The 26055-nt window shown below is 40.7% G+C and overlaps 1 protein-coding gene across 1 annotated transcript in view; it reads right to left on the bottom strand.

Moving 5' to 3' along the window:
• Positions 1-26055, bottom strand: part of tenm1 (teneurin transmembrane protein 1) — a 225126-nt gene that overhangs the window by 118865 nt on the left and 80206 nt on the right. The window contains exons 4-5 of the mRNA XM_042326725.1: positions 10420-10663; positions 1450-1688 (exon numbers count right to left, since the gene is read on the bottom strand). Coding sequence (XP_042182659.1) covers positions 1450-1688; positions 10420-10663 — 483 coding nt within the window. The remainder of the gene's footprint in view (positions 1-1449; positions 1689-10419; positions 10664-26055) is intronic.

The raw sequence follows: 26055 nt of genomic DNA, 5'->3' as shown, positions 1-26055 counted from the left end.
CTCTGGAATAAAGGCTAAGCAAGACCAATAGCTACATAATATATTGTTACATAACAGTCTATCTGTCCTTTTCTCCCTGTCTCTTAGTCCAAATACTGCTTCTTACAGTTTCAATGGGACAAGGACAAGAACACATGCACCCCAAAATTCTGAGGGTGCACCAAGTACGTGAGGATGGCTGGGGGTGGTCCGGGGGAGGTATAGTTGGAGAATTTTGAATTTTTCAAACACCTGAAACAGCTTAGCCCTGCAATGTAAAGCCATAATCATTATGCTTAATTCTATGTAAAAAAATATGTATATTTTTCTGCATATGTAAGCATACTGTACCTCATACATAAACACACTTTCACACTCTTCACATACGCTGCTGCTACTCTGTTTATTATCTATCCTGATTGCCTAGTCACTTTTACCCCTACCTGTACACATTACCTCAATCATCTCAACTAACCCGTACTCCCAGCAAAATTACTTGGTACCGGTACTCCTTGTATATAGGCTCGTTATTGTGATTATATTGTGTTACTATTTCCATTTTGTGTGCTAATTTTCATACCTTTTAACCCTGCATTGTTGGGAAAGGGCTCGTAAGTAAGAATTTCACAGTAAAGTCTACACCTGTTGTATTTGGTGCATGTGACAAATGACATTTGATTTGATTTTACGTCTGTATTCTCCTGGTTATGTTTTTTAAAGAAAGAAAATATGTTTCTCTGCATCTCTGCTAAAATCTGAGTAAAAGATTAAAAGGAATGTGAATCTTATTCATTACATTTAGTAAATGCTTGCTTTTCTAAAGTAGATCAACATTGCCAGCCGGCATGCCAGCTAAGATAGTTAGACAAGCTAGCTACTCTAACTTGATTGATAGACTGAAATGGCTTCTTGGCAGCTAGTTATCAGGTTGGGAGATTGGGAACCTATCTGGTCAAGATAAAGCCAACTTCATGAAATTGCTAGGTGGCAAGTAGTATTACAAAAAAAAAAACACAACAACAACAAAAAAAAACAAAAAAAGAATGTGTTTAACAGGAGAAATCTGAAGTGGTATGTACCCCTGTACCCCCTACGGGGATGACACCTCTGAACACAACCATTATGACAGCTACAATACAAAAGCAACATCATTATACAAATCCAACTACCGTTATATGTTTAATGGGTTTCAAAACCTTGAAAAATGACTTGCCTCTGATAGAACATAAGGAATGTTTGCTTCCTTTATCTTACAGACTCAAAAACGGCTTGGATGGATTTCCTCCCAAACAATGCATTCATCCTATTGCATGAAATAAAATGACCCTGGCAAAAAGTTGGAGATGAGACAAAAAAAATAAGAAATTCCAAGTGGAAACATTATGCTGTCTGTCTGACATTGTACTGTACTAAATTGTTCAGTAAAATATAGAGATAGATAATATAGATAGGGAGAATTACCCGACTTACCAATGACATATGTAAGCAGGAGGGCGAGGGTTACGGTGATAGCGGTGGCGCTTAAGGCAGTGCATTTCCAGTTGCAGCACTTGTAGGGCTTGTTGAAGGTGAACATGGGCCTGGAGAAGGTGCTCCTGGGTAGGGGCCGTGGGGGTGGGGAGTACACTGTGTTAGATGTCAGAGGGTAGTTCTGACTGGCAGCGCTGAACAGGGCAGAGGAGCCTGAGCCATGTTTGAACAGAAAATGCCTGCAACCCAACAACACAAGAGGTTGACATTGATGAGAATATACACAACATAGCACATACATTACCATACATTACCACTTCATTGTAACACAATAACATAGTATTGTTCGAACATTTTCACCTTTTTAATTTGCGCACAAATACTAGCAGCGTAGATATGAATACACATGCACAGATTAAGACATTTCCAATCTGTGTAGTACTTAAATAGGATACAGAACACAATTTACTTCTGTTAGATACTTGTGTAGTTCGGTTTAAGTTATTGATAAACTGCTGGAAATGCACATCATTGAGAGAGAGAGAGTCTAAGACCAACATTTATTATTACATTCTCACACCTGACAGTGATGCTGAATGCTGTGATTACATGGATTTATGCTAATGCAGAATGGTGGCCAATTCCTCCTCACTGTGAACTTGACCTTGCAACCACTGCCTTTATCTAACAAGCTGTAGGCGGCAGTGTGCAGGGAGGGAATAGACCGACCGACGGAACAGAAGAACAAAAGGAAGGGGAAAAAATAACCCTCATTGCTCAGGTCCCTAATTAGAAAAGGTTTTAATACCATTAGCCGCTATCTTTAATGTGTTCAATTAAAGATGTGAGAGTACAAAGGTCAGTTTTAGGGAAGATTATATCACAGGGCCTAATTGCTGGGCCAATTTTCACAGACAGCGTAATTCAGTTTAAGTATGGTTCACAAAGGGATGAAGTTATCTGAGGCATGTTTGTTTTTGTTGTCCAAGCCAGTGTAAACGCAGCATCCTGTGGTATTGGGTAATTCTCCTCACGGTCTGCAGCAACATTCATGAAAACTGGTGAGGTTATTGACCGTGGACATCCAGAGCTGAGCTCAACACAGTCTGGGATATTGAGGCACAGTTCTGTTGTAGTGCTGCTGCTGACACTTGAAAAATGCATTGTTAAGGGCAAAAAAACGGTCAATAGAGGAGCAATCAATTCCTGTCTGTGTGTAATTTAAAGAAATTAGGAAGAAAATGCTTGTGGTCTTGAATATGGTCATTATGCTGATGTGACAGAAATATGTAATTGCATTGATGTTGGGTCAGTGCCATATCATCCGTGTCTGTGTTCTCAACAGTGTATCGACTTGGCTGATATCATTTGGCCCAAATAAAATAACTGATTTTATCTCAAACTTTGTTTTGGTTTGAGGAAGGCGTTCAGGAGGATGAACTCTACACTACACAAAAAAGGGTTATTTGTAGAGCGATAGGGTTCTACCAAGAATCATTTTGATCAGAAGAACCCTTTTGAAATCAAATCAAATGTTATTTGTCACATGCGCTGAATACAACAAGTGTAGACCTCACATTAAAATGCTTACTTACAAGCCATTAACCAACAATGCAGTTTTAAGAAAAATTTGTGTTATAGTATTTACTAAAACAAACTGAAGTAAAAAAGAAAGAAAGAAAAATAAAGAAAATAGAAAAATAACAAATAATAAAACAGCCACAATATAATAACACTAGCGTACCAGTACAGAAACAATGTGCGGGGGCACAGGTTAATTGAGGTAATATGTACATGCAGGTAGAGGAAAAGTGACTATGCATGGATAATAAACAGAGAGTAGCAGCAGTGTAAAAATGGGTTTGGGGGGACAATGCAAATAGTCCTGGTAGCCATTTGATTAGCTGTTCAGGAGTCTTATGGCTTGGGGGTAAAAGCTGTTAAGAAGCCTCTTGGACCTAGACTTAGCTCTCCGGTACCGCTTGCTGTGCAGCAGCAGAAAGAACAGTCTATGACTAGGGCCTTCTCTGACACCGCCTGGTATAGAGGTCCTGGATGGCAGGAAGCTTGGCCCCAGTGATTTACTGGGCCGTACGCACTACCCTTTGTAGTGCCTAGTGGTCGGAAGCCTTGCACTACAGTTTTTAATGTTGATAGGATAGTCTTGATCAGAGCTCATCCATTTTATTATCCAATGATTGCACGTTGGCTAATAGGACTGATGGTAGGACTGATGATAGGACTGATGATTACGCACTCGCTGTCGGATCCTTACAAGGCACCCCGACCTACGTTCCCGATGTCTCTGTCTCTTCTTCATGCGAATGACAGGGATTTGGGCCTTGTTGGGTGTCTGAAGTAAATCCTTTGCGTCCGACTCATTAAAGAAAAAATCTTTGTCTAGTACGAGGTGAGTAATCGCTGTCCTGATATCCAGAAGAGACAGCGGCAAAAACATTATGTACAAAATAAGTTACAAATAACGTGAAAAAACACACACAATACCACAGTTGGTTCGGAGCCCATAAAACGGCAGCCATCTCCTCCGGCGCCATCTGGAACCTTTAACATCCTAAGAACCGTTTTTGGAAGATAGGGTTCTTTGATGATTCTTTGGAAGGCAAGAAGGATTATTTGGAATGAAAGAAGGGTTCTACATAGAACCATACATAATATTTCCCAGCATGCTCTATGACAGGGAGATTTTCAAAACGGTTTGTTTTTCTGTAATATCAGTGTTTTTGCATGTACATTGATTAGTTGATTCATTGTATGGTAAACTTACATACACAACATACCGTTTTCTAACTAATCCAATCAGTTAGTAATTGGATTTATTGCACCTGTTACTGAGATGGTTGTTACAGTTTAAGTGATTGACGTAGTCTCAGTATTCAATCATCCCTACCCTGGCAGTCATTCTGAATGCAGTTTGCGGGTGATTAACAATTTATCTTGTTGGATATCCTAATTCTAGCTGGGTTCCTATACGAACTATACATGACATTGAAAGCCAGGATAATGTGACTTGCAATCCTGATGTGGCCTGTAAACCAGGATATTCCTAAAACCACTGTGTTAGTATATAACCAGGTGATTAAATATGATCTACAGTGCATTCGGAAAGTATTCAGAACCCTTGACTTTTTCCACACTTTGTTATGTTAGTCTTATTCTAAAATGGATTAAATTGTTTTTTCCCTCATCAATCTACACACAATACCCAATAATGAAAAAGTTAACATTTTTGCAAATGTAGAAAAAAAAAACTTAAATATCACATTTACAAACTGTAAATATTCAGCCCCTTCACTCAGTACTTTGTTGAAACACCTTTGGCAGCGATTACAGCCTCAGGTCTTCTTGGTGTTAGGTTCTAAATGAACATAGTAAAACACACAAATGATTAGTAAAGCTTAAACCAAGTTTATTCACCCATTGGGTCACACAGCTGCATGAGACAAAGACATGGTTCCACCAGTGGTAGTATATATACCCAAATTGTCAGTATTCAGACCCTTTACTCACTATTTTGTTGAAGCACCTTTGGCAGCGATTACAGCCTCAGGCTACAAGCTTGGCACACCTGTATTTGGGGATTTTCTCCCATTCTTTTCTGCAGATCCTCTCAAGCTCTGTCAGGTTGGATGGTTAGCGTCGCTGCAAAGCTACTTTCAGGTCTCTCCAGAGATGTTTGATTGGGATCAAGTCCAGGCTCTGGCTGGGCCACTCAAGCACATACACATACATTGCCTTGACTGTGTGCTTAGGGTCGTTGCCTGTTGGAAGGTGAACCTTCACCCCAGTCTGAGGTCCTGAGCGCTCTGGATCAGGTTTTCATCAAGGATCTCTCTGTACTTTACTCTGTACATCTTTCCCTCAATCCTGACTAGTCTCCCAGTCCCTGCTGCTGAAAAACATCCCACAGCATGATGCTGCCACCACTATGTTTCACCGTAGGAATGGTGCCAGACGTGACACTTGGCATTCAGGTCAAAGAGTTCAATCTTGGTTTAATCAGACCAGAGAATATTGTTTATCATGGTCTGAGAGTCCTTTAGGTGCCTTTTGGCAAACTCCAAGTGGACTGTCATGTGCCTTTTACTGAGGAGTGGCTTCCGTCTGGCCACTCTACCATAAGGGCCTGATTGGTGGAGTGCTGCAGAGAAGGTTCTCCCACCTCCACAGAGGAAGTCTAGAGCTCTGTCAGAGTGACCATCAGGTTCTTGGTCTCCTCCCTGACCAAGGCCCTTCTCCCCCTATTGCTCAGTTTGAGCCGGAATCATGAGTATAGAGTTATGGTCAGATTTGCTCAAGGAAGAGACTTGGTAGTTCCAAACGTCTTCCATTTAAGAATGATGGAGGCCACTGTGTTCTTCAATGCTGCAGACATTTTTTGATACACTTCCCCAGATCTGTGCCTCGACTCCTGTCTCAGACCTCTACGGATAAATCTTTTGACCTCATATTTTTCTCTGTAGGACCTTATATAGACAGACGTGTGCCTTTCCTAATCATGTCCAATACATTTGTAGAAACAGCTTAAAGATGATCAATGGAAACAGGATGTACCAGGGGTTCTAGGAAGAACCCTCCAAAGATAAAAGGGTTCTCGGTAGAACCCTTCATAGACAGTTCTAGGAAGACCCTTTAGATGACAAAATGGTTCTAGGCACAACCCTTCATAGGGGGTTCTAGGTAGAACCATATACAGCGGGTTATTTGAAGAACCCTACAGAGAGGTATCTGGATAGAACCCTCTGCAAAGGGTTTTACCCAGCACCAAAAATGTATCCCCTTTGGGGACAAACTGAAGAAGCCTGTAGAGCACATTTTTTTCTAAGGGTGTACGTTTTTGGATCATAAAGATACCAAGACGTCTATAATGATGATCTGGTGATCACTCTATTGATCACTGATCTTTACCATTGATTATATAATATGTTAAACCACCATTTTGTGGAGATACAGTAGGCCTATGTGTGGATTGGCTCCTCATAATATCCCTCTGAAGGTGCTTGTGGAGGTGGGTGATACTGTGAACCTAATTGCTAGTCATTTTAGCGGTCTGAAAAACACTTGATGTTACAGTATACTAATTAATTGGAAGACAGCTATGTTTAATTGGTAATGTCTGCTGGTGAGAGTTGACAACACAGAAATCTGAAATCAACTCAAATATATATAATCTCTGGTAAATATTCAGTATTTTGGTTTATTTGGCAAAGCCAAGAGAACAGTGTTAAAACTGTCAACAACACATCACCCAGCCTTTAGAGTGAACGTGCAGTAATAGAACAGTTGTTATAATTTTCTAAATGTGAAGACAAAACATCAAGTGTGGTGATGTTATTGATCGGCCATCACGTCAAACCTTTCATTTAATTAGAATTGACAATGATAAGATATACAATGCCAAGAGGAGGTATTGGATAGCAATTTGCTGATCTACATGAATGCTGGCATTGTATTAGGTTTAAATATCGACAACAAGGTCCGTTTAGGTGTGAACAGAAAGTCAGCACACAGCCACATCAGGCATGGTGACATTCTCATCCCCTATGCAGAGTGTTTGACCTCTACATATATGTGGGGCCTTAATGAGCAGTCGTTGAGATGCACCATAAGGGAGGGAGGATCTACCTACTCCATCAAATTCGAGACGTTCAAGTACCACTACCCCTCCCACAAACCTAATTGTGTTCATTTGTCATTGTTATCACTTTTGTATATTACATACAGTGCCTTCAGAAAGTATTCATGCCCTTTGACTTATTCAACATTTTGTTGTGTTACAGCCTGAATTTAAAATGGATTAAATAGAGATTTAATGTTAAAGTATAATTATGTTTTTTCAAAATGTTTACAAATGAAAAATGAAAAGTTGAAATGTCTTGAGTCAATAAGTATTCAACCCTTTTGTTATGGCCTCAATAAGTTCAGGAGTAAACATTTCTTGATCAAAGTCACATGATAAGTAGCATGGACTCACTCAGTGTGTAATAATAGCGTTTAACATGATTTTTGAATGACTACCTCATTTTTTTCATAGATGTTTAAAATATTTCCTAAACAATACAAAACATACACATACAAAGCAGTGAATTTCCAACACAGATTCATACACAAAGACCAGGGAGGTTTTCCAATGCCTCTCAAAGGAGGAAACCTATTGGTGGATGGGTAAAAATAAAAAAGCAGACATTGAATATCACTTTTAGCATGGTGTTATTAATTACACTTTGGATGGTGTATCAATACACCCAGTCACTACAGAAATACAGGTGTCCTTCCTAACTCAGTTGCCGGAGAGGAAGGACACCGCTCTGGGATTTCACCATGAGGTCAATGGTGACTTTAAAACAGTTCCAAAGTTTAATGGCTGTGATGGGAGAAAACTGAGGACAGATCAAGAATATTGTAGTTACTCCACAAGTACTAACCTAAATGACAGAGTGAAAATAATATAAATACTCCAAAACATCTATCCTGTTTGCAACAAGGCACTAAAGAAATACTGCAAAAAATGTGGCAAAGACATTACTGAGTACCACTCTCCATATTTGCAAGAATAGTGGGGGCAGCATCATGTTATGGCTATGCTTGTAATTGCTAAGGACTTGGGAGTATTTCAGGAGAAAAATAAATGTAATGGAGCTAAGCACAGGCAAAATCCAAGAGGAAAACCTGGTTCAGTCGGCTTTCCACTCGACACTGGGAGATGAATTCACATTTCAGCAGGACAATAACCTAAAACACAAGGCCAAATCTACACTGGAGTTGCTTACCAAGAAGATAGTGAATGTTCCTGAGCGGCGAGTTACAGTTTTGACTTAAATCTGCTTCAAAATCTATGGCAAGACTTGAAAATGGTTGTCTAGTAATGATCAACAACCAATTTGACAGAGCATGAAGAATTTTGAAAATAATAATGGGCAGATATTGTACAGTCCAGGTGTGCAAAGCTCTTAGAGATTTTCACAGAAAGACTCACAGCTGTAATCACTGCCAAAAGGGATTCTAACATGTATTGACTAAGGGGTGTGATAACTTATGTAAATGAGAATGTCTAAAAACATGTTTTCACTTTGTCATTATGGAGTATTGTGTGTAGATGGGTGAGAAAAATCTCTTGAATCAATTTTGAATTCAGGCTGTAACACAACAAAGTGTGGAATAAGTCAAGGGGTATGAATACTTTCTGAAGGCACTGTACACCTAATAGGTCGTTATGGATGTTTTGAATACAATCCGTGGGGGAGAAAACATACCTAAGGAAGGCCCATGTTTTCTTCTATGATGTAGTCTTCTCCCTACTGATGCTGATAACGCACGTTTCACACGTCTTTCTCTGAAGACAACATGTCAACTTCTTTTAGTCAACAGAAAGAAGTTGTTTACCAATGATAGGATTGCTTATTTTCAATTTAAAATACATTTATAAAGCACCAAGCACTGGTGGGTTTACCAAACAATGGGGGAACAGACAAATACACCAGCGACACATACACCAAGATGAACATGTCGGCTCATCCTTTCCCTCGCCACATTTCACATTTCACGGACAAACCTTTGAGTGAAAAAACGATCTGAAAAAGCAGACGACATAATTGTCAATCTTGACAAAGGTTCTCTACTTCATGATTCATTTACTTATCCATAGTTTTCTTGTCATAGTGGTCCCTCTTTGCATATTAAAACCTAAAGATAAACAAGCCTTGCCATTAATAACAAGCAGGAAATGTTTTGATTGAAGGATAGAAAATAAGGATAGAACATTTACCTCGTTGCTTTTGGTCCTAAGTAATTGAATTTGCCATTTTCTAAGCATGAAGCATCTAGAGCTCAGCTCATTTTAAGTTAATAGAGTTTTTCCATTTTCAAGTGTGCAAAAACAGTGAATTAGACAGTGTGACATCATTGTTTGGCAACCCTTTTCAATTTCACCTTCGACCCAACACAGCTGTTGGCGGCCATCGCTTCTTCCTTTGATTTCCTATCAATAAGCAGTCTTGCTACTAACCTGTCACAGTTTGTTCTGTTTCAACTACTTTCATCTCCCATACTCTAGCAGAACAAAGCTAAGAAAGAGAAACTAATTATCTCATCTGGCAGGTTGGTTTTCAAGCAGGACAAAGATAATTAATTCCAAGTTCATAAGCTCAAAGTGATAAAGGTCACATTTCGGTCTCTTGGAAATCACAAAAATGATTACATTATTAAAGGAAAAGAGTGTTCATAAAGGGTGACCGCTTGAAATGGTTTTCCCTTTGGATGTCCATTTAAAAACCAATAACCCTCTTGGGATGAACAGCTACACTTCAAAAAAGGTTGTTCCTTCATTAATTGTCATTAATGACTCCCACACCAGTCAGATGTTGGCAACCTTCCTTTAACTAACTACAATAGCTATTTTACTATTCACATCTGACACAACATTTCTTTATATGCTAATTGTGAACTCAACAGGCTTTTTGCTGTTAAATCGATGATTTGCTTTGTAAAGGCCTTGATCTTCAGTATTTTCAGCTAATCATGTACCTATTTATGTTGGATTTGTACACCACTTCACTTCTCAAAAGCCTTAGCCCTGAATCTCTTCAAAATGATATGATTTAGTTACACACCACCATCCCCTCATTATGAATTAACACCATTATTCATCTCTCTATCAAGTGTGAATCATTAAAGACGTGTGAGAGGTCTGTGACTGAAGTCACAGGGGTCCTCTCTGCAACACTTAACTCATGCCAACAACATGTTCATTCAATCTACTTTCTCAAATCTAGTGCTATTTTTTGGATCCAAGTTACCGGTGGTGTCACAGTGATTAAGAACATGGAGGGAAAGAGGCCAAGAGCCCTGCATGACTCATATTGTGGAAACTATGGCCACAGAGCTGTTAAAGTGTCTGCCACACTGAACTGGCCCCATTACTAGGCAGGTGAGAGTGGAGGTGCCAAGGCTTACCTGGTCTCCAGGGGGATGTTGCTGTTGAGTGCCCAGCTGTTGTGGAGCTGGCCTCTGTCTCTGTCGGCCGGCTGAGTGGGATCTCCATCCATCGCCTGGCTCCGAGCCGGCAGGGTGTTCCTCTGCAGTGCCTCAGAAACATGAGCATGAGGGGCTGGGCGGGCACATGTGCACGCGTGGGGAGGGGGCGGGGGTGGGGGTAGGGGTCTGAAGGTGAACTGGGCTGGTGGACTGCTGGGGAGCTCTGCAGAGAGAAAGAGACAAAGTGTGAGACAAAGTGAGAGAGAAAGTGAGAGAGAAAGCGAGAGAGAGTTGAGTCTTTTCTGAGTGGCTTGATAAGTGTGTGAGAGTTTTGTGACATTTAGTAAGCACTTTGTTAACGTTCACTTTTCCTCCACTTGGAAAGAGCCTTGGGGATTTTTTCATTTTAATTAGCACACTTAACAAGGTTATCATTCAAAAGTACAATCCACATTTGAAAAATAGTTATGCAATAAAATTGACAGATGAACATACATTTTCCTGAGAGTGTTAAGGCACCCCAGATGCTATGATAAATGACACGCCTGTTGCTAATGAAATAAAGATGATTAGACATAAGGGCATAAGGATTGTAACCCTAGAAACCAAATTGGTTTCATCCTGCATTATTACTTTGTTGTTCCTCTATAAAAAGCTCAAAACCCCTGAGTCACCCTTCGCAATCTCACATATGAGTCTGTTTGAGTTCAGCGGCTCAGCAAAGAGAGCTGGCTTTCTTGCCCCTGCAGTGTGACAGGTGAGTTTAGTCAAGTACATCCAGACTGAAGTCTACCAGACATGTTCTCTTGCTGCAACACCACAGATGCATGAGTTCACTCCAGCTAGGAGTGAGTCCCTGTCTATTGACCACACCACTACAGCTCGGCATTTAACACCATAGTACCCTCCAAGCTCGTCATCAAGCTCGAGACCCTGGGTCTCGACCCCGCCCTGTGCAACTGGGTACTGGACTTCCTGACGGGCCGCCCCCAGGTGGTGAGGGTAGACAACAACATCTCCACCCCGCTGATCCTCAACACTGGGGCCCCACAAGGGTGCGTTCTGAGCCCTCTCCTGTACTCCCTGTTCACCCACCACTGCGTGGCCACGCACGCCTCCAACTCAATCATCAAGTATGCAGACGACACAACAGTGGTAGGCTTGATTACCAACAACGACGAGACGGCCTACAGGGAGGAGGTGAGGGCCCTCGGAGTGTGGTGTGAGGAAAATAACCTCACACTCAACGTCAACAAAACTAAGGAGATGATTGTGGACTTCAGGAAACAGCAGAGGGAACACCCCCCTATCCACATCGATGGAACAGTAGTGGAGAGGGTAGCAAGTTTTAAGTTCCCCGGCATACACATCACAGACAAACTGAATTGGTCCACCCACACGGACAGCATCGTGAAGAAGGCGCAGCAGCGCCTCTTCAACCTCAGGAGGCTGAAGAAATTCAGCTTGTCACCAAAAGCACTCACAAACTTCTACAGATGCACAATCGAGAGCATCCTGGCAGGCTGTATCACCGCCTGGTACGGCAACTGCTCCGCCCACAACCGTAAGGCTCTCCAGAGGGTAGTGAGGTCTGCACAATGCATCACCGGGGGCAAACTACCTGCCCTCCAGGACACCTACACCACCCGATGTCACAGGAAGGCCATAAAGATCATCAAGGACAACAACCACCCGAGCCACTGCCTGTTCACCCCGCTATCATCCAGAAGGCGAGGTCAGTACAGGTGCATCAAAGCTGGGACCGAGAGACTGAAAAACAGCTTCTATCTCAAGGCCATCAGACTGTTAAACAGCCACCACTAACATTGAGTGGCTGCTGCCAACACACTGACTCAACTCCAGCCACTTTAATAATGGGAATTGATGGGAAATGATGTAAAATATATCACTAGCCACTTTAAACAATGCTACCTAATATAATGTTTACATACCCTACATTATTCATCTCATATGTATACGTATATACTGTACTCTATATCATCTACTGCATCTTTATGTAATACATGTATCACTAGCCACTTTAACTATGCCACTTTGTTTACATACTCATCTCATATGTATATACTGTACTCGATACCATCTGCTGTATCTTGCCTATGCCGCTCTGTACCATCACTCATTCATGTATCTTTATGTACATATTCTTTATCCCCTTACACTTGTGTGTATAAGACAGTAGTTTTGGAATTGTTAGTTAGATTACTTGTTGGTTATTACTGCATTGTCGGAACTAGAAGCACAAGCATTTCGCTACACTCGCATTAACATCTGCTAACCATGTGTATGTGACAAATAACATTTAATTTGATTTGATTTGTTGTGTCTTCACACCACAGAACTTGCAAGTTGTAGACTTTAGTGTAGGAGCTTTATAATCCAATTCCTTTATAAAGACTCTTATTCTACCCTACATTTCAGAACAAATGAAAAGTGTTATTAGTCCTGTGTACAGGATACACACGGTACACAACGTCCAACAAAATACTTACTTGCAGGTTCCTTCTCGACATTGAAACAATAAGAAATAATAAAAGATAAGAATACAAACTTAAAGAAAATGTCTCAGTTGAATAGAATAAACATTTAAGCATAACAATAATACAGGAAGGCAAATTTATAGTACAATATTTACACATGTATCAGGGAAAGAGAGATTGGGGGCAAGTGTTTAAATTGTGCAGTATTAGCGATAGTAAATAAGAGTCTGGTAGCAGCAGTTGTGATGCGTGTGTTGCATGAATGCATGTACAGTATGTATGTATGTGTGTGTGTGTGTGTGTGTGTGTGTGTGTGTGTGTGTGTGTGTGTGTGTGTGTCAGATTTAATTTTGGTACTCTTTTTTTTTTAGATGTTGTCTAGTCTTAGTCATTTTGAGTAAATTATATTTAGTCACATTACTGTCATTTGAATAATGATTTAATCTAGTTATTGTCAAAATGACGAAAATAGTGGGCCATTTTTGTCAACTTAATGCCCTTTCATTTTAGCCACATTTTAGTAACATCACATTTGTATTGCCTCATTAACCTATAGGAAACATAAATCACTGACTTCCATGTGTACAAACATACATAACCTTGTCCTACCAACATATTGTTCTGCATAACATCATATTCTCCTCCCAGCTGCAGAAATATGACAAACATATATAATATATTATATAAGAACTATCTGGTCAAGGAAATTCCTAATTCAGCCATAGATACTGCACATGACATACAAAACAAACAGACACACAAGCGCAGAGAGAGAGAGAGAGCCAGAGAGACAGAGCCAGAGAAAGAGCGAGACAGACACAGAGCCAGGGAGCGAGAGAGAGACAGAGCCAGAGAAAGAGCGAGACAGACACAGAGCCAGGGAGCGAGAAAGAGAGAGAGACAGAGAAAGAGCGAGACAGACACAGAGCCAGGGAGCGAGAGAGAGAGAGAGACAGAGAAAGAGCGAGACAGACACAGAGCCAGGGAGAGAGAGTGAGGAGAGAGAGAGAAAAACAATCACCAGATGGTGCTGCAAAGTAGCCTAGTATGGGTTGCACCTCCATCACTCGGTCTTGTCATTGCCATTGTTATCAAGTCACACTGATGTCCAAAAGTAGAACGGTGGCTAATGAATTTGAACAAGAGCTATTGACTGTTTTGCCCAGTTATGTAGTCGAGTCACTAAACATCGAGTCCCAAGTCCCCTGTGCTCGACTCAAGAGTGGTGTCATGAAATTGGCTGAAATTCCCGAGTCACTGGGTCCACATGAACTCAAAATAGATTTAAATACCCAGGCAGATATAGTGTAGTGACAAGATACATTTAGTCAATAAATTGTTTGTTATTATTTTCCCTTTCTTTCTGTGCCACCAAATGTTTTCCTGTTTTCATATAGGCTACTGGTAATGTTACCTGGGCCACGTTCAGTTGAAAGACGTTCTTAACTGTTGCAGATAGATTAGTGAATAGAGCCGACGTTATTCCTTATTCAACATGTCAGAGAGGCATGTTTGTTCTACATAGCATATTTTTATCTGAACATTCCAAAACTTTGTGTCCTGCAGCTGCTGATTAGCAGGAGGGTAGGGGCAATTTATTGTCGCATGCGGTGCTCAAGTTAAGAATGGCTGTCAGTCAAAACCCATACAGCGCTATGAAGCACAGAGCTTGAGGTCTGACGTCATTTATAGCATGTACAGCCACTGCATTCCAATTTAGGCGCTTATCAGTGCCCAAATCTGCCATTTTCAACCCTTATATGGGTTTGAGTGTAAAGGGCTACCATGTGTTTGGGTGTAAAGGGCTACCATGTGTTTGGGTGTAAAGGGCTACCATGTGTTTGGGTGTAAAGGGCTACCATGTGTTTGGGTGTAAAGGGCTACCATGTGTTTGAGTGTAAAGGGCTACCATGTGTTTGAGTGTAAAGGGCTACCATGTGTTTGAGTGTAAAGGGCTACCATGTGTTTGAGTGTAAAGGGCTACCATGTGTTTGAGTGTAAAGGGCTAACATGTGTTTGAGTGTAAAGGGCTACCATGTGTTTGAGTGTAAAGGGCTACCATGGGTTTGTGTGTAAATGATTACCATGGGTTTGAGTGTAAATGGCTACCATGGGTTTGAGTGTAAAGGGCTACCATAACTAGATAGTTGTGTGTTCTCATCCCAGTTGTATACAGAAAGACAAATGACAGAGTCCTGCGTTTGGCCTAAGAGGTTGAATTGAATTGTATTGATTTGGTTTGTCTGTGTGATACGTTTTACTCCTGCTTATTATACATCAGCGTTTAGATGGCAAGGCTCACTTCTAAGGTATTATATAATAAATGCAGATTGGAGTCTGTACCTGCAGTAATCTGATAAGATCAGTCCTCTCCATTGATCTACTGACCATTCATTCTGTTTAAATGTTAAATTCCTCCATAATTTCCCTTTTCAGAGTATTGATATTTACCAGGTAACAATGTAAAGGAGACTGCAAGAAAATGACCAGAACATAATTCCGTCAGACAGGAGGAAATTATTATTGTAGATACATGGAGGGTAAGTTGTTTGGGAGGGTTATTTTCCAACTACAGAATCAAGTTGCTAATTATTGAAAGATAAAATAACATGTTATAAATCTTAATCTTGAAACATAATATGTTGTAATCTATGATGACCATAGAAATTATGATTGTGAATGTTCTAAGTAGAATAAGAACAATATCTATGGTTCTAAACCGGTGAGTGGCTAACATGGATAACAGTATGGTTTCCAGAATGTATGCCAAAATCTAAACAGACAAACAAATATACACTGAGTGGACAAACCATTAGGAACACCTTTCTAATATTGAGTTACACCCCCTTTTGCCCTCAGCCTCAATTTGTCGGGCATGGACTCTACAAGGTGTCAAAATGTTGACTCCAATGCTTCCCACAGTTGTGCCAAGTTGGCTGGATGTCCTTTGGGTGTTGGACCATTCTTGATACACACGGGAAACTGTTGAACGTGAAAAACCCAGCAGCATTGCAGTTCTTGACAAACTCAAACTGCTGTGCTTGGCACCTATAGTGGCAAGAAAAAGTATGTGAACCCTGTGGAATTACCTGGATTTCTGCACAAGTTGGTCATAAAATTTGATCTGATCTTCATCTAAGTCACAACAATAGACAAACACAGCATGCTTAAACTAACAGCACACAAATTATTGTATTTGTCTTGTCTATATTGAATACATAATTTAAACATTCACAACGTAGGTTTGAAAAAGTATGTGAACCTCTAGGCTAATAACTTCTCCAAAAGCTAATTAGAATCAGGAGTCAGCTAACCTGGAGTCTAATCAATGAGACGAGATTGGAGATGTTGGTTAGAGCTGCCTAGCCCTATAAAAAACACTAACAAAATTTGAGTTTACTATTCACAAGAAGTATTGCCTGATGTGAACCATGCCTCAAACAAAAGAGATCTCAGAAGACCCATGATTAATCATTGTTGACTTGCGTAAAAGCTGGAAAGGGTTACAAATGTATCTCTAAAAGCCTTGATGTTCATCAGTCCACGGTAAGACAAATTGTCTATAAATGGAGAAAGTTCAGCACTGTTGCTACTCTCCCTAGGAGTGCCCGTAAGGGAAAGATAAGGGAAAGACAGCGCAGAATACTCAATGAGGTTAACAAGAATCCTAGAGTATCAGCTAAATACTTACAGAAATCTCTGGAACATGTTAACATCTCTGTTGATGAGTCTACGATATGTAAAACACTAAACAAGAATGGTGTACATTAAACTAAAGTTGAGTTGTTTGCAAGGAACACACAACACTATGTGTGGAGAAAAAAAGGCACAGCACACCAACATCAAAACCTTATCCCAACTGTAAAGTCTGGTGGAGGCCCAGTCAGAGTCCTGACCTTAACCCGATTGAGATGCTGTGGCATGACCTCGAGCGGTTCACACCAGACATCATAAGAATATTTCTGAACTGAAACAGTTTTGTAAAGATGAATGATCCAAAATTCCTCCTGACCGTGGTACAGGTCTGATCCGCAACTACAGAAAATATTTAGTTGAGTTTACTGCTACCAAAGGAAGATCAACCAGTTATTAAATCCAAGGGTTCACATACTTGTTCTACGCTACACTGTGAATGTTTACACAGCGTGTTCAATAAAGACATGAAAATGTATAATTTTTTTGTGTGTTTAGTTCAAGGAGTCTGTTTGTCTGTTCTTTGACTTAGATGAAGATCAGATCAAATTTTATGACCAAGTTATGTAGAAATCCAGGTAATTACAAAGGGTTCACATACTTTATCTTGCCACTGTACTACCATACCCCGTTCAAAGGCACTTAAATCTTTTGTCTTGCTCATTCACCCTCTGAATGTCACACACACAATCCATGTCTCAATTGTTTCAAGGCTTAAAAATCATTCTTTAACCTGTCTACTCCCCTTCATCTACACTGATTGAAGTGGTTTTAAGTAACATCATTAAGGGATCATAGCTTTCACCAGGATTCACCTGGTCAGTCTACGTTATGGAAAGAGCAGAAATGTTTTGTACACTCAATTTTAATATTTTTTTTAAATACAGTATTTTTCTACAACTTTTCCCCAAAATCCACATGCAAATTTTTGCAAGACATTGTGTTTAATGTATCTCGTTTGGTGCAGCCACATCCCTATTATTTTCACGCTTGCTACATAAAACAAAGCCTTTGAGGTGTGAACATGAGCCTCAGAGGAACAGACAGTACCAGAGGAGGCTGGTGTGGAGAGATATGGGAGGATGGTCTTCTTGAAATGGCTGGAATGGAATAAATGGAACGGTATCAAACATATGGAAACCACATATATGACTCCGTTCCATTTATTCCATTCAAGCCATTACAATGAGCCCGTCCTCATACAGTTCCTCCCACCAGCCTCCAAATGTAGGTACACTTCTGAAAGGTTCTTCAGAAAAAGCTTTCAGTTTGACATTCTTCTCTAATCATTCAGGAGCTTCCAAAAACAGCCTTTAACATGGCCTCAATTTACTTCAACTCCATTTCCGGGAATTCCCTTCAAAGCGCATGCTTTCAAGACAGAACCTCCGCGGGATTGAAAGAGTCTTAAAAGTACACCTGACCTGCTGCAGACATACTCTATCCTTGACAAATGTAAATATACTAGGTCATATGTACACATGCATTATTAAGACTAGGCCATTCACTGATCCTCTCTTAGATAAGCTAGCTGCTCTAAGTGCTGCCTGACTGCAGCCAGCCAGAGCCTGACAATACACTGTAAAACAACAAAGAAGAGGAAAATTAGAATTCATTTCCATGGCAGCTCCTTCCACTCTGCCAACCTGTTTGGCAGTTGGCATAATTGGACTTTTCACAGGCACCCTTTCTTATAAGTACTTTATAATAACCCCATCACAGGCTCCTCAATCCAGAGAAGAGATGGGACAACTTAATACTTCACAATGGTACTAGAGAGAAGCTGCTGCACTGTCTCGAAAAGAAGCCACATTTAATCAGAACCGCACTGCAGAATTTACACAGCCGTATACATATTACGTATACACACAGCCGTACATAACATATTTCATGAGGGCGGCAGGTAGCTTAGCGGTTAAAAATCTGCCTATGTGCCCTTGAACAAGGCACTTAACCCTAATTGCTCCGGTAAGTTGTTCTGGATAAGAGCGTCTGCTAAATTACTAAATGTTTTGGTAAAATAATAGGGTTTCGATTAGAGGTTAACTATTTGCCGTTATAAATCCACACTGAATAAAACCGACCTCGCTACATGAACAAGAACGCTGCAGGGTGGATTGAATCAGACCCAGCATCATTTTATATGAGATTTGGCCAGCGGGACATCAGACTACAGATCTGAGTGAAGATGCATCTTGGCTGCTGTGTCAGGAACACTGAGGTGTAAAGCTGACCCACTGAGACCCTGGTCCAGGCAAGAGAGCAGTTTATTGATGACCTTGGCTGCAGAGCATGTGTCTACAAGTGTTATTGCAACCCTGATGCCGCCCACTGCAGTGAGACGCACAAACAAACAATAAGCCAATGGGAACACTTTTCCATTTAATTTAGTCCCTACAACACAACACCACGTTGACTTGCAATGTTAATAGAACTGTTTAAACAACACAAATGCTTCTGATTTCAATGGAAAATGGAAATGCATGCAAAGGGCTCTGACTGTGTTATACCCATTCTATTTCTAAAAGGGAACCTGAGTTGCGAGGGGAAGCACATTAGCTTCACCTGGAGAGGGGAGAGAGCATGGCTCAGTGTCTCACTAGACATGGGAGAATACAGAACAAAAGGGCTGGCCCTGCAGTCCCCCTCACCCTGCTGCTTTCAAGTGCTGCACACAGTGCATTATGCATAGCCTTCCTTACTATTGACATTTATACTTCAAAACTCACCTTCCTTTTGCACAAGGAGGGAGATGGGAATGGAGCTGTATAAGAGCAGGTAAGGCTGGCATTTTCAGCAGACAAATCATTCCGCTCTGTTTGAGTGTGTGCGTGTGTACGTGCGTGTTTGTGTGAGAGTAGGGGTGAGAGTAGGGTGTGAGGTTCGGCACAGCACCTGACATTTAATAGAAATGCCTCTAAACATGTGGCCTATCAGAAAGTTTGAGATTCAGAGAGAGGCCTTAAATGAAAATTCTGTTGAGTAAAAAAGCTGGACTAGCCAGCAAAAGGTAGAGAGAGAGAGTGTAAATTGCCGTGGTGTACTTTATGTCATGTCCCTACATAAAGAAAGCACCAGCTACTGTGTGCACCTTTAAGTTGTTAACTTTGGGCAATTCTGAAGATTCCATTTAGTGTGTCCTACATGAGTTTTGTAATACTCCCTTTGGAAATTCATAATCATGCACTATCTAGGATGATAATACTGTACACCATTTGTATGTTTCCCGAGCCATAGCACAATGACTGAAAGTCTACAGGTACAGAAGCACATGCTAGCATACCTGTAGATTTCAAGTCATTGCGCTAACACTAGTTAGCAATAGCTCGCAAAACTACCTCTGAATTCCTTCATACTGCACACAGACGCAAAAATGGTATCTACGAGTTCAGCCATCACACATATACAGTATCAGATTGGGACTTTTGCAAAACACGCGAGAAAGCTCTTAATGCCAAAGGCTTTAACACAATTTCTTTCCCAGCAAGACCCTCTATTATTGAAATTGCTCTTGGCATATAGAAAGGTACATCAGCCAGCCACAATGAAAATGCCTGGTGTTGAGTAACACCGCAGAGTCTAAACACACACAGCTCTCAGGCACTCCAGAAGAGCGGCTCCCTTTCCCCTACCCCTCAGAGGCTACTGCAATAACCTCCTAAAATAAAACCCCATGTATAATGTACTACCACAATTACTTCCAAAGGTGGAGTAGTCTATTCATCACACATCAACTATTTTTACATTTGGCAACAGTACATCTTGCACAATGACAATCAGAATTGCTTGTGAGGAACATTTTCTTCTGCACAGTCCTCCCCATTGGCTTGGCTCCCTTCAGAAAACAAGCTGAATACACCTGAAGGGTACAGTGTCACTTATTCAATCTCTTCATTAATACATGTTTACTTTCACCAGATGTCCTTCACAGCTCATAAACCTAGATTTCCTCTCCAACATCTGATGAATCACTGTGGATGAGGACATGTATGTATGTATGTATCCATACGGTAAAGGATCAATTAAGGTACATTAAACCAAGAGTCTTACCACTCTGTCAGAACCTCTGTGTTGACTGTGGATTGGAAGTCAAGTAAGTCAATGTAACTCTTGCCTAGCCTGGGTGAGAGAAAGACCTGAGGAAGGAAAAGGCCTGCTGTTTTAATAGACAGGCCAGGCAGGGTTGTATGTTTACTGAGCAGCAGATTGATAAGAAATGTAGGTGCACGTACCTGGGTAACCTCTCAGTCGACAGTATGTATTTGCCAGCAGGGTCCTTATACTGTATGACACTCTCAAGCACCTCTGCCCAGAAGATATGACTATCCTCTTCAGTCATAAATATATTTATTCTCTGGCATAGTTATGCATGGTGGATAATACACAAGAGGAAACAGAGGCAAATAATCTCGTATTCCCCCAATTTGACTTGGCCTTTTCTAGCCTGGGCTTGAAAATGCATTTATTGTAACCTGGTGCGTGAATGGAATCTTTTTAAGAGCTTTAAGATGATCCCACTGTAGAAAGTGCTACATGACTTTACACACTACACAAGGGGAACATCAATCCATGAGACTAGACACATGTGTCCCATCTTCTTGCTAGAATCATCTGGTGCACTTCAATCAATAGAGGCAACATGGCAACTTAGCATTCTCGGGTTGAACTTCAAAACATTTTTTTGTTGTCATATTTGAATCATTGTGAACCATGACTTCGCTTAACAATATGGGGCTATCACATGGAATCACGAAAGCTAAAGAGCATGTCCAAAGCAATTCATATAGAGAAATGCAGTTATAAGGTAAACGGTTAAAGACAGATATTTTACGAAAATCAGAAAAGCAATATTATCATTAAATAAGTACTTACTTTCACTTAAAACCTGACTGTTTCTTTAAAGCAAAAACAACTGAGGACCAGTAGTGATTTGGTGAATGCCTGACTCATGGCTTGGGCACGATGACATTGATTAATGTGTTATAGTGCAACATGTCAAAAAAATAACCCCTTTTCAGAGGGAAATGGACAATAATTACTGAAATCAACATGTTTCACATATAGTAGCTATTTCAAACGTGTATGCCAAGACATCTGGCTAGTTCACTGAACACTGTGTATATTTGGCGCTATGACAGGGATATTCACAGATGATCTGTGATTGTGTATAATAGGGCCGCAGCACATACATCCACAGATCTCACAGCAAACTAACGTCAGGTATTTTACTAAGAAACCACGTGGCTCACGTCATCTCTTTACACAGGGGACTTATTCTAAATGCAATAAAGACAATACAGAGACATGGTTGTAATAATTGAGGTGAGTGAAATGAGTTCTCTACCAGATGGTGCGTCGGTGATAGTGTCACCGTTTGCGGCTCTGGTATTGATCCTCTTTTATAAAATGACATACAAAGGTCAGAGGAAGTCTATCCATTTACCCTTAGCATGCTTTTACTGCATGGATAGATTGGCAGACACAGAGGCCATTGTGTGAAAGCCCATTTGACACGACTGGGTGTACCTGTTGTTCTGTGGCCAGTAAATTCTCCCTTCTCAGATTCATAGCCTCGTTTTATGGGCAACCCTTTCTTTATACTTATCTGATCTGACATGCATTATTTACTGTGCCAGCTTATCTGGCCGGTACACAAACCCTGCACTTTTCACACAGCCAGACTAGAATAGGAGGGAGGATCATAAAATCTGTCAACTGCAATGACACAAACCCTAACAAACCCTATCAAAGACCAATCTAAGTCATTAACAGGAATAATTCAAAACAATTAAAACTTAATGACATTGATCCATACATCTCTATTGAGGAGCATTTGGCTTAAACAACCATGTTAACCATCCAAAGGTTTAAAGCTTGACTACTGTATCTAATGTCATTACTGAACATAAGCGGAAAATGGATGGAGAAGAAATGGCAGGAAGTTCTTCATTGAGCTGTCAACAAATGTCAAGGTTGGCCTCGCTCACTCTCTGTCTCTCTTGCTCTCTTTCTCACTTACTGTAGATAATGGCGATAGATAAAAATGCAAAGCACTTGCCAAGAGAATTTCACTGTGGTTCTTACACCTAATGAGATATTTAAGATACAAACACATTACCAGTGTTACATTTGGTTACTTTTGAGGTTAGCGAGCTAGCCGGGCACCTAATTAAAGGATTAGTTTGGGAGGGAATAACTTAAGAAAGATAGCTACTGTTTTGAGACAGAAGCACACTGTCACCAAGCTTGCATCCGAGATTAGCATTTAGGATTTTTATTAGACACCCACGGCTCCCATCCCTCAAATGCCAGTCAGCGTGTGAAGGTTATGTATGTGTCCACATGGGTGGCTGCAGCTCTATTTGTAGAAGGAGTACAATAGAGAGACACTGTACAAACCACTACACCACAGCCTAGTAATTAATTCAAGGTTCTGCAAACCTTATAGCCTCATTGTTCTTTTGACAAGAAAGACTGCAAACAGAGCTTCAAAACCCGTAGCAAAATGACAGCTTCTGACAGTTTAAGGCTGTTACCAACATGTACACAGCTGTTGTTTCCACGGGGTCTGAAATCTGAACACTTGTTTATTTATTTCCTCAAGTGTATTTTGCTTTAAATAATCAGCTCATACATTTTCTTCTCCTTGTCTTGAGAAAGTTTCTGAAAAGCCTCCTATGAGGATTGGACAATCCTCGCTCTGCGGGGAAAGTCAGGAGTCAAAGAAAAACTATGTGAGAAACCAACCAAAATACATGGTCCATTGTTCATCAGTAGCTAAGGTCTGGCCATCAGGTAGTGGGTACAGTAGGGCACAAATAGAATCCCTTCTTCTTAGTCACATCCTTGATGTAGCTCTAAAAGCAAGGAGAGAAAGAGAGCAAGAAAATAACTAAGAGACCGTGATTGAGACAATTAAAAGCGGTATTGATCGGTGTTGGCTGCTCTGTAGGCGTCTGCCTAACTGTGCGTGTACCCAGTGCGCCTGACAGGGCAGACTCAATTGGTCTCCTCTCTGTCCGATGGAATTGGCAGGCCTCACGGCACGCCTGACAGAAATTGACACCATATATTACTTTATCAAACCATTATTCAACCTCCATTAAAAGAGAGAACTTAACTGACTTCCCACGAGGCCCCTTCAGAAGTGATAGCCATCCATGGAGAGATGACAACCTTGCTGTTAAAGGGCAGAGCTGTCATCGGCTGAGACTACGCCACGTCTCTCTGAGGGCTAATGGCCCTCCGTGCTTCTGAAAGGGGAGTGGACATCAGAACACATAGACTATATAGTAGGTATCATGCATTCTTTTTAAAGGGGAACAGATAGCAGGACAGATAATGCATCAGACTCCCAATGGACACATGCTTCCTGGCACGAAACCATGCGACAGGGAGGCCATACCCAGTGTAAGCAAAGTTTAAAGGTGCATGGGGATCGTAGAACAGCTGCTAGACTGAATAAACATTATCTATGTCCCATTATATGGGTCTAGGGCATTGTATAAGCCTTATGGTGGGGTTCAATTTCAGTTTCATCAAAATTAGGTGACATAACAATGGGGACGTTGCAAGATTGAGAATCATGCATTCATTATCAAGATGCTAACAAAAGGACAACACAGTTCAGCCGGTACATTTATATACTCAGTCTACCCACATCTCCTGTGATTTGCTGATTAAAATAGTGTGTTGCCAGGAGATCGTTGTTGCATAAACATTTTTAATAAGTCTGTTTACCAATAATGTACATAATCTCTACAGACATCAAAATTCAAATGAAAGAGACTGATGATCATTATGTAATATGTACAATTATTTAAGAGCCTTATGCAATATAATTGTGATAAACACAATAAAAAAACAAGACATTTTCATGGTGAGCAATTATCTTAAAGTGCATTTCAAAACAATTTGCGCCTGAATTGCATTCTTCCTGTTGTCATCTTGAAAAGAAAGCTTTCCTCTTATAAGTCCCCTGCTGGGAACATGTCTCAGAACTTTTTTTCATGACAGAAATTCTTCGATTAAAGTGCTTGGTGACAATCAAACTGTAAGAACTGCAACACAAATGTAACAGGTTTTTTGACTGATTGAGACACGGCACTGTCTTGTCCGTTTTAAGACATTCTGGATTAGGCGGTGTCAAAGGAAGTCTATAAAAATTGTCAAAGACTCCAGCCACCCAAGTCATAGACTGTTCTCTCTCTCTCTCTCTGATGCACCAGGTCTGGAACCAACAGGACTCTGAACAGCTTCTACCCCCAAGCCATAAGACTGCTAACTAGTTAGTTAAGTATCTGCATTGACCCTTTTTGCACTACCTCTTTTGACTCCCATTCGCTGCTGCTACTGTTTATTATCCATCCTGTTGCCTAGTCAATGTATCCCTACCTAGAGTATATGTACCAGTACATATCTTCCTCAATTACCTTGTACACATGCATATCGACTCGGTAATGGTACCCCGTGTACAATGCATTCGGAAAGTATTCAGACACTGTCCCTGATTTATTTAGAATTCAAGGCACACTTAACCAGCATGGCTACCACAGCATTCTGCAGCGATACACCATCCCATCTGGTTTGCGCTTAGTGGGACTATCATTTGTTTTTCAACAGGACAATGACCCAACACACCTCCAGGCTGTATAAGGGCTATTTGACCCAGGAGAGGGAGTGCTGCATCAGAAGACCTGGCTTCCACGATCACCCGACCTCAACCCAATTGAGATGGTTTGGGATGAGTTGGACCGCAGAGTGAAGGAAAAGCAGCCAAGAAGTGCTCAGCATATGTGGGAACTCCTTCAAGCCCATTGGAAAAGCATTCCAGGTGAAGCTGGTTGAGAGAATGCCAAGAGTGTGCAAAGATGTCATCAAGGCAAAGGGTTGCTACTTTGAAGAATCTCAAATATAAAATACATTTGGATTTGTTTTACACTATTTGGGTTACTACGTGCTTCCATATGTGTTATTTCATAGTTTTGATGTCTTCACTATTATTCTACAATGTAGAAAATAGTAAAATAAAGAAAAGCCTTGAATGAGTAGGTTTGTCCAAACTTTTGACTGGTACTGTATGTTTTATATTATTTTACTCAAAACATGTCACTACACCTCAACTCATCATCACCCAAGGGAAATGCCAATTTGCTAGCACCCAGTATTTTCTACTATATGTTTTGCAGTATAAAGGACAGGTAACTGCCAAAGTAAAGGAAACACCAACAAGTCTCTTAATGGGGATTTGGGCCACCACGAGCCATGAGAACAGCTGAAAGCAGAATTACTTTCCCATTGTTCCTCAACTGCAGTGTATGATATACCATTTTCTAGCTCTGAGTCTCTACTTTTATCCAATGTAAAAAACACACATTCAAATTTTGCTACTTAAGACTGAATCGAGGCAGTCGGTCCCAATTAT

This window comes from Oncorhynchus tshawytscha, linkage group LG09 (genome assembly GCF_018296145.1).
Source record: "Oncorhynchus tshawytscha isolate Ot180627B linkage group LG09, Otsh_v2.0, whole genome shotgun sequence".
Classification (NCBI taxonomy): domain Eukaryota; kingdom Metazoa; phylum Chordata; class Actinopteri; order Salmoniformes; family Salmonidae; genus Oncorhynchus; species Oncorhynchus tshawytscha.
Note: the sequence above shows the minus strand (reverse complement) of the source record. Positions and strands in the feature narration are given on the sequence as shown.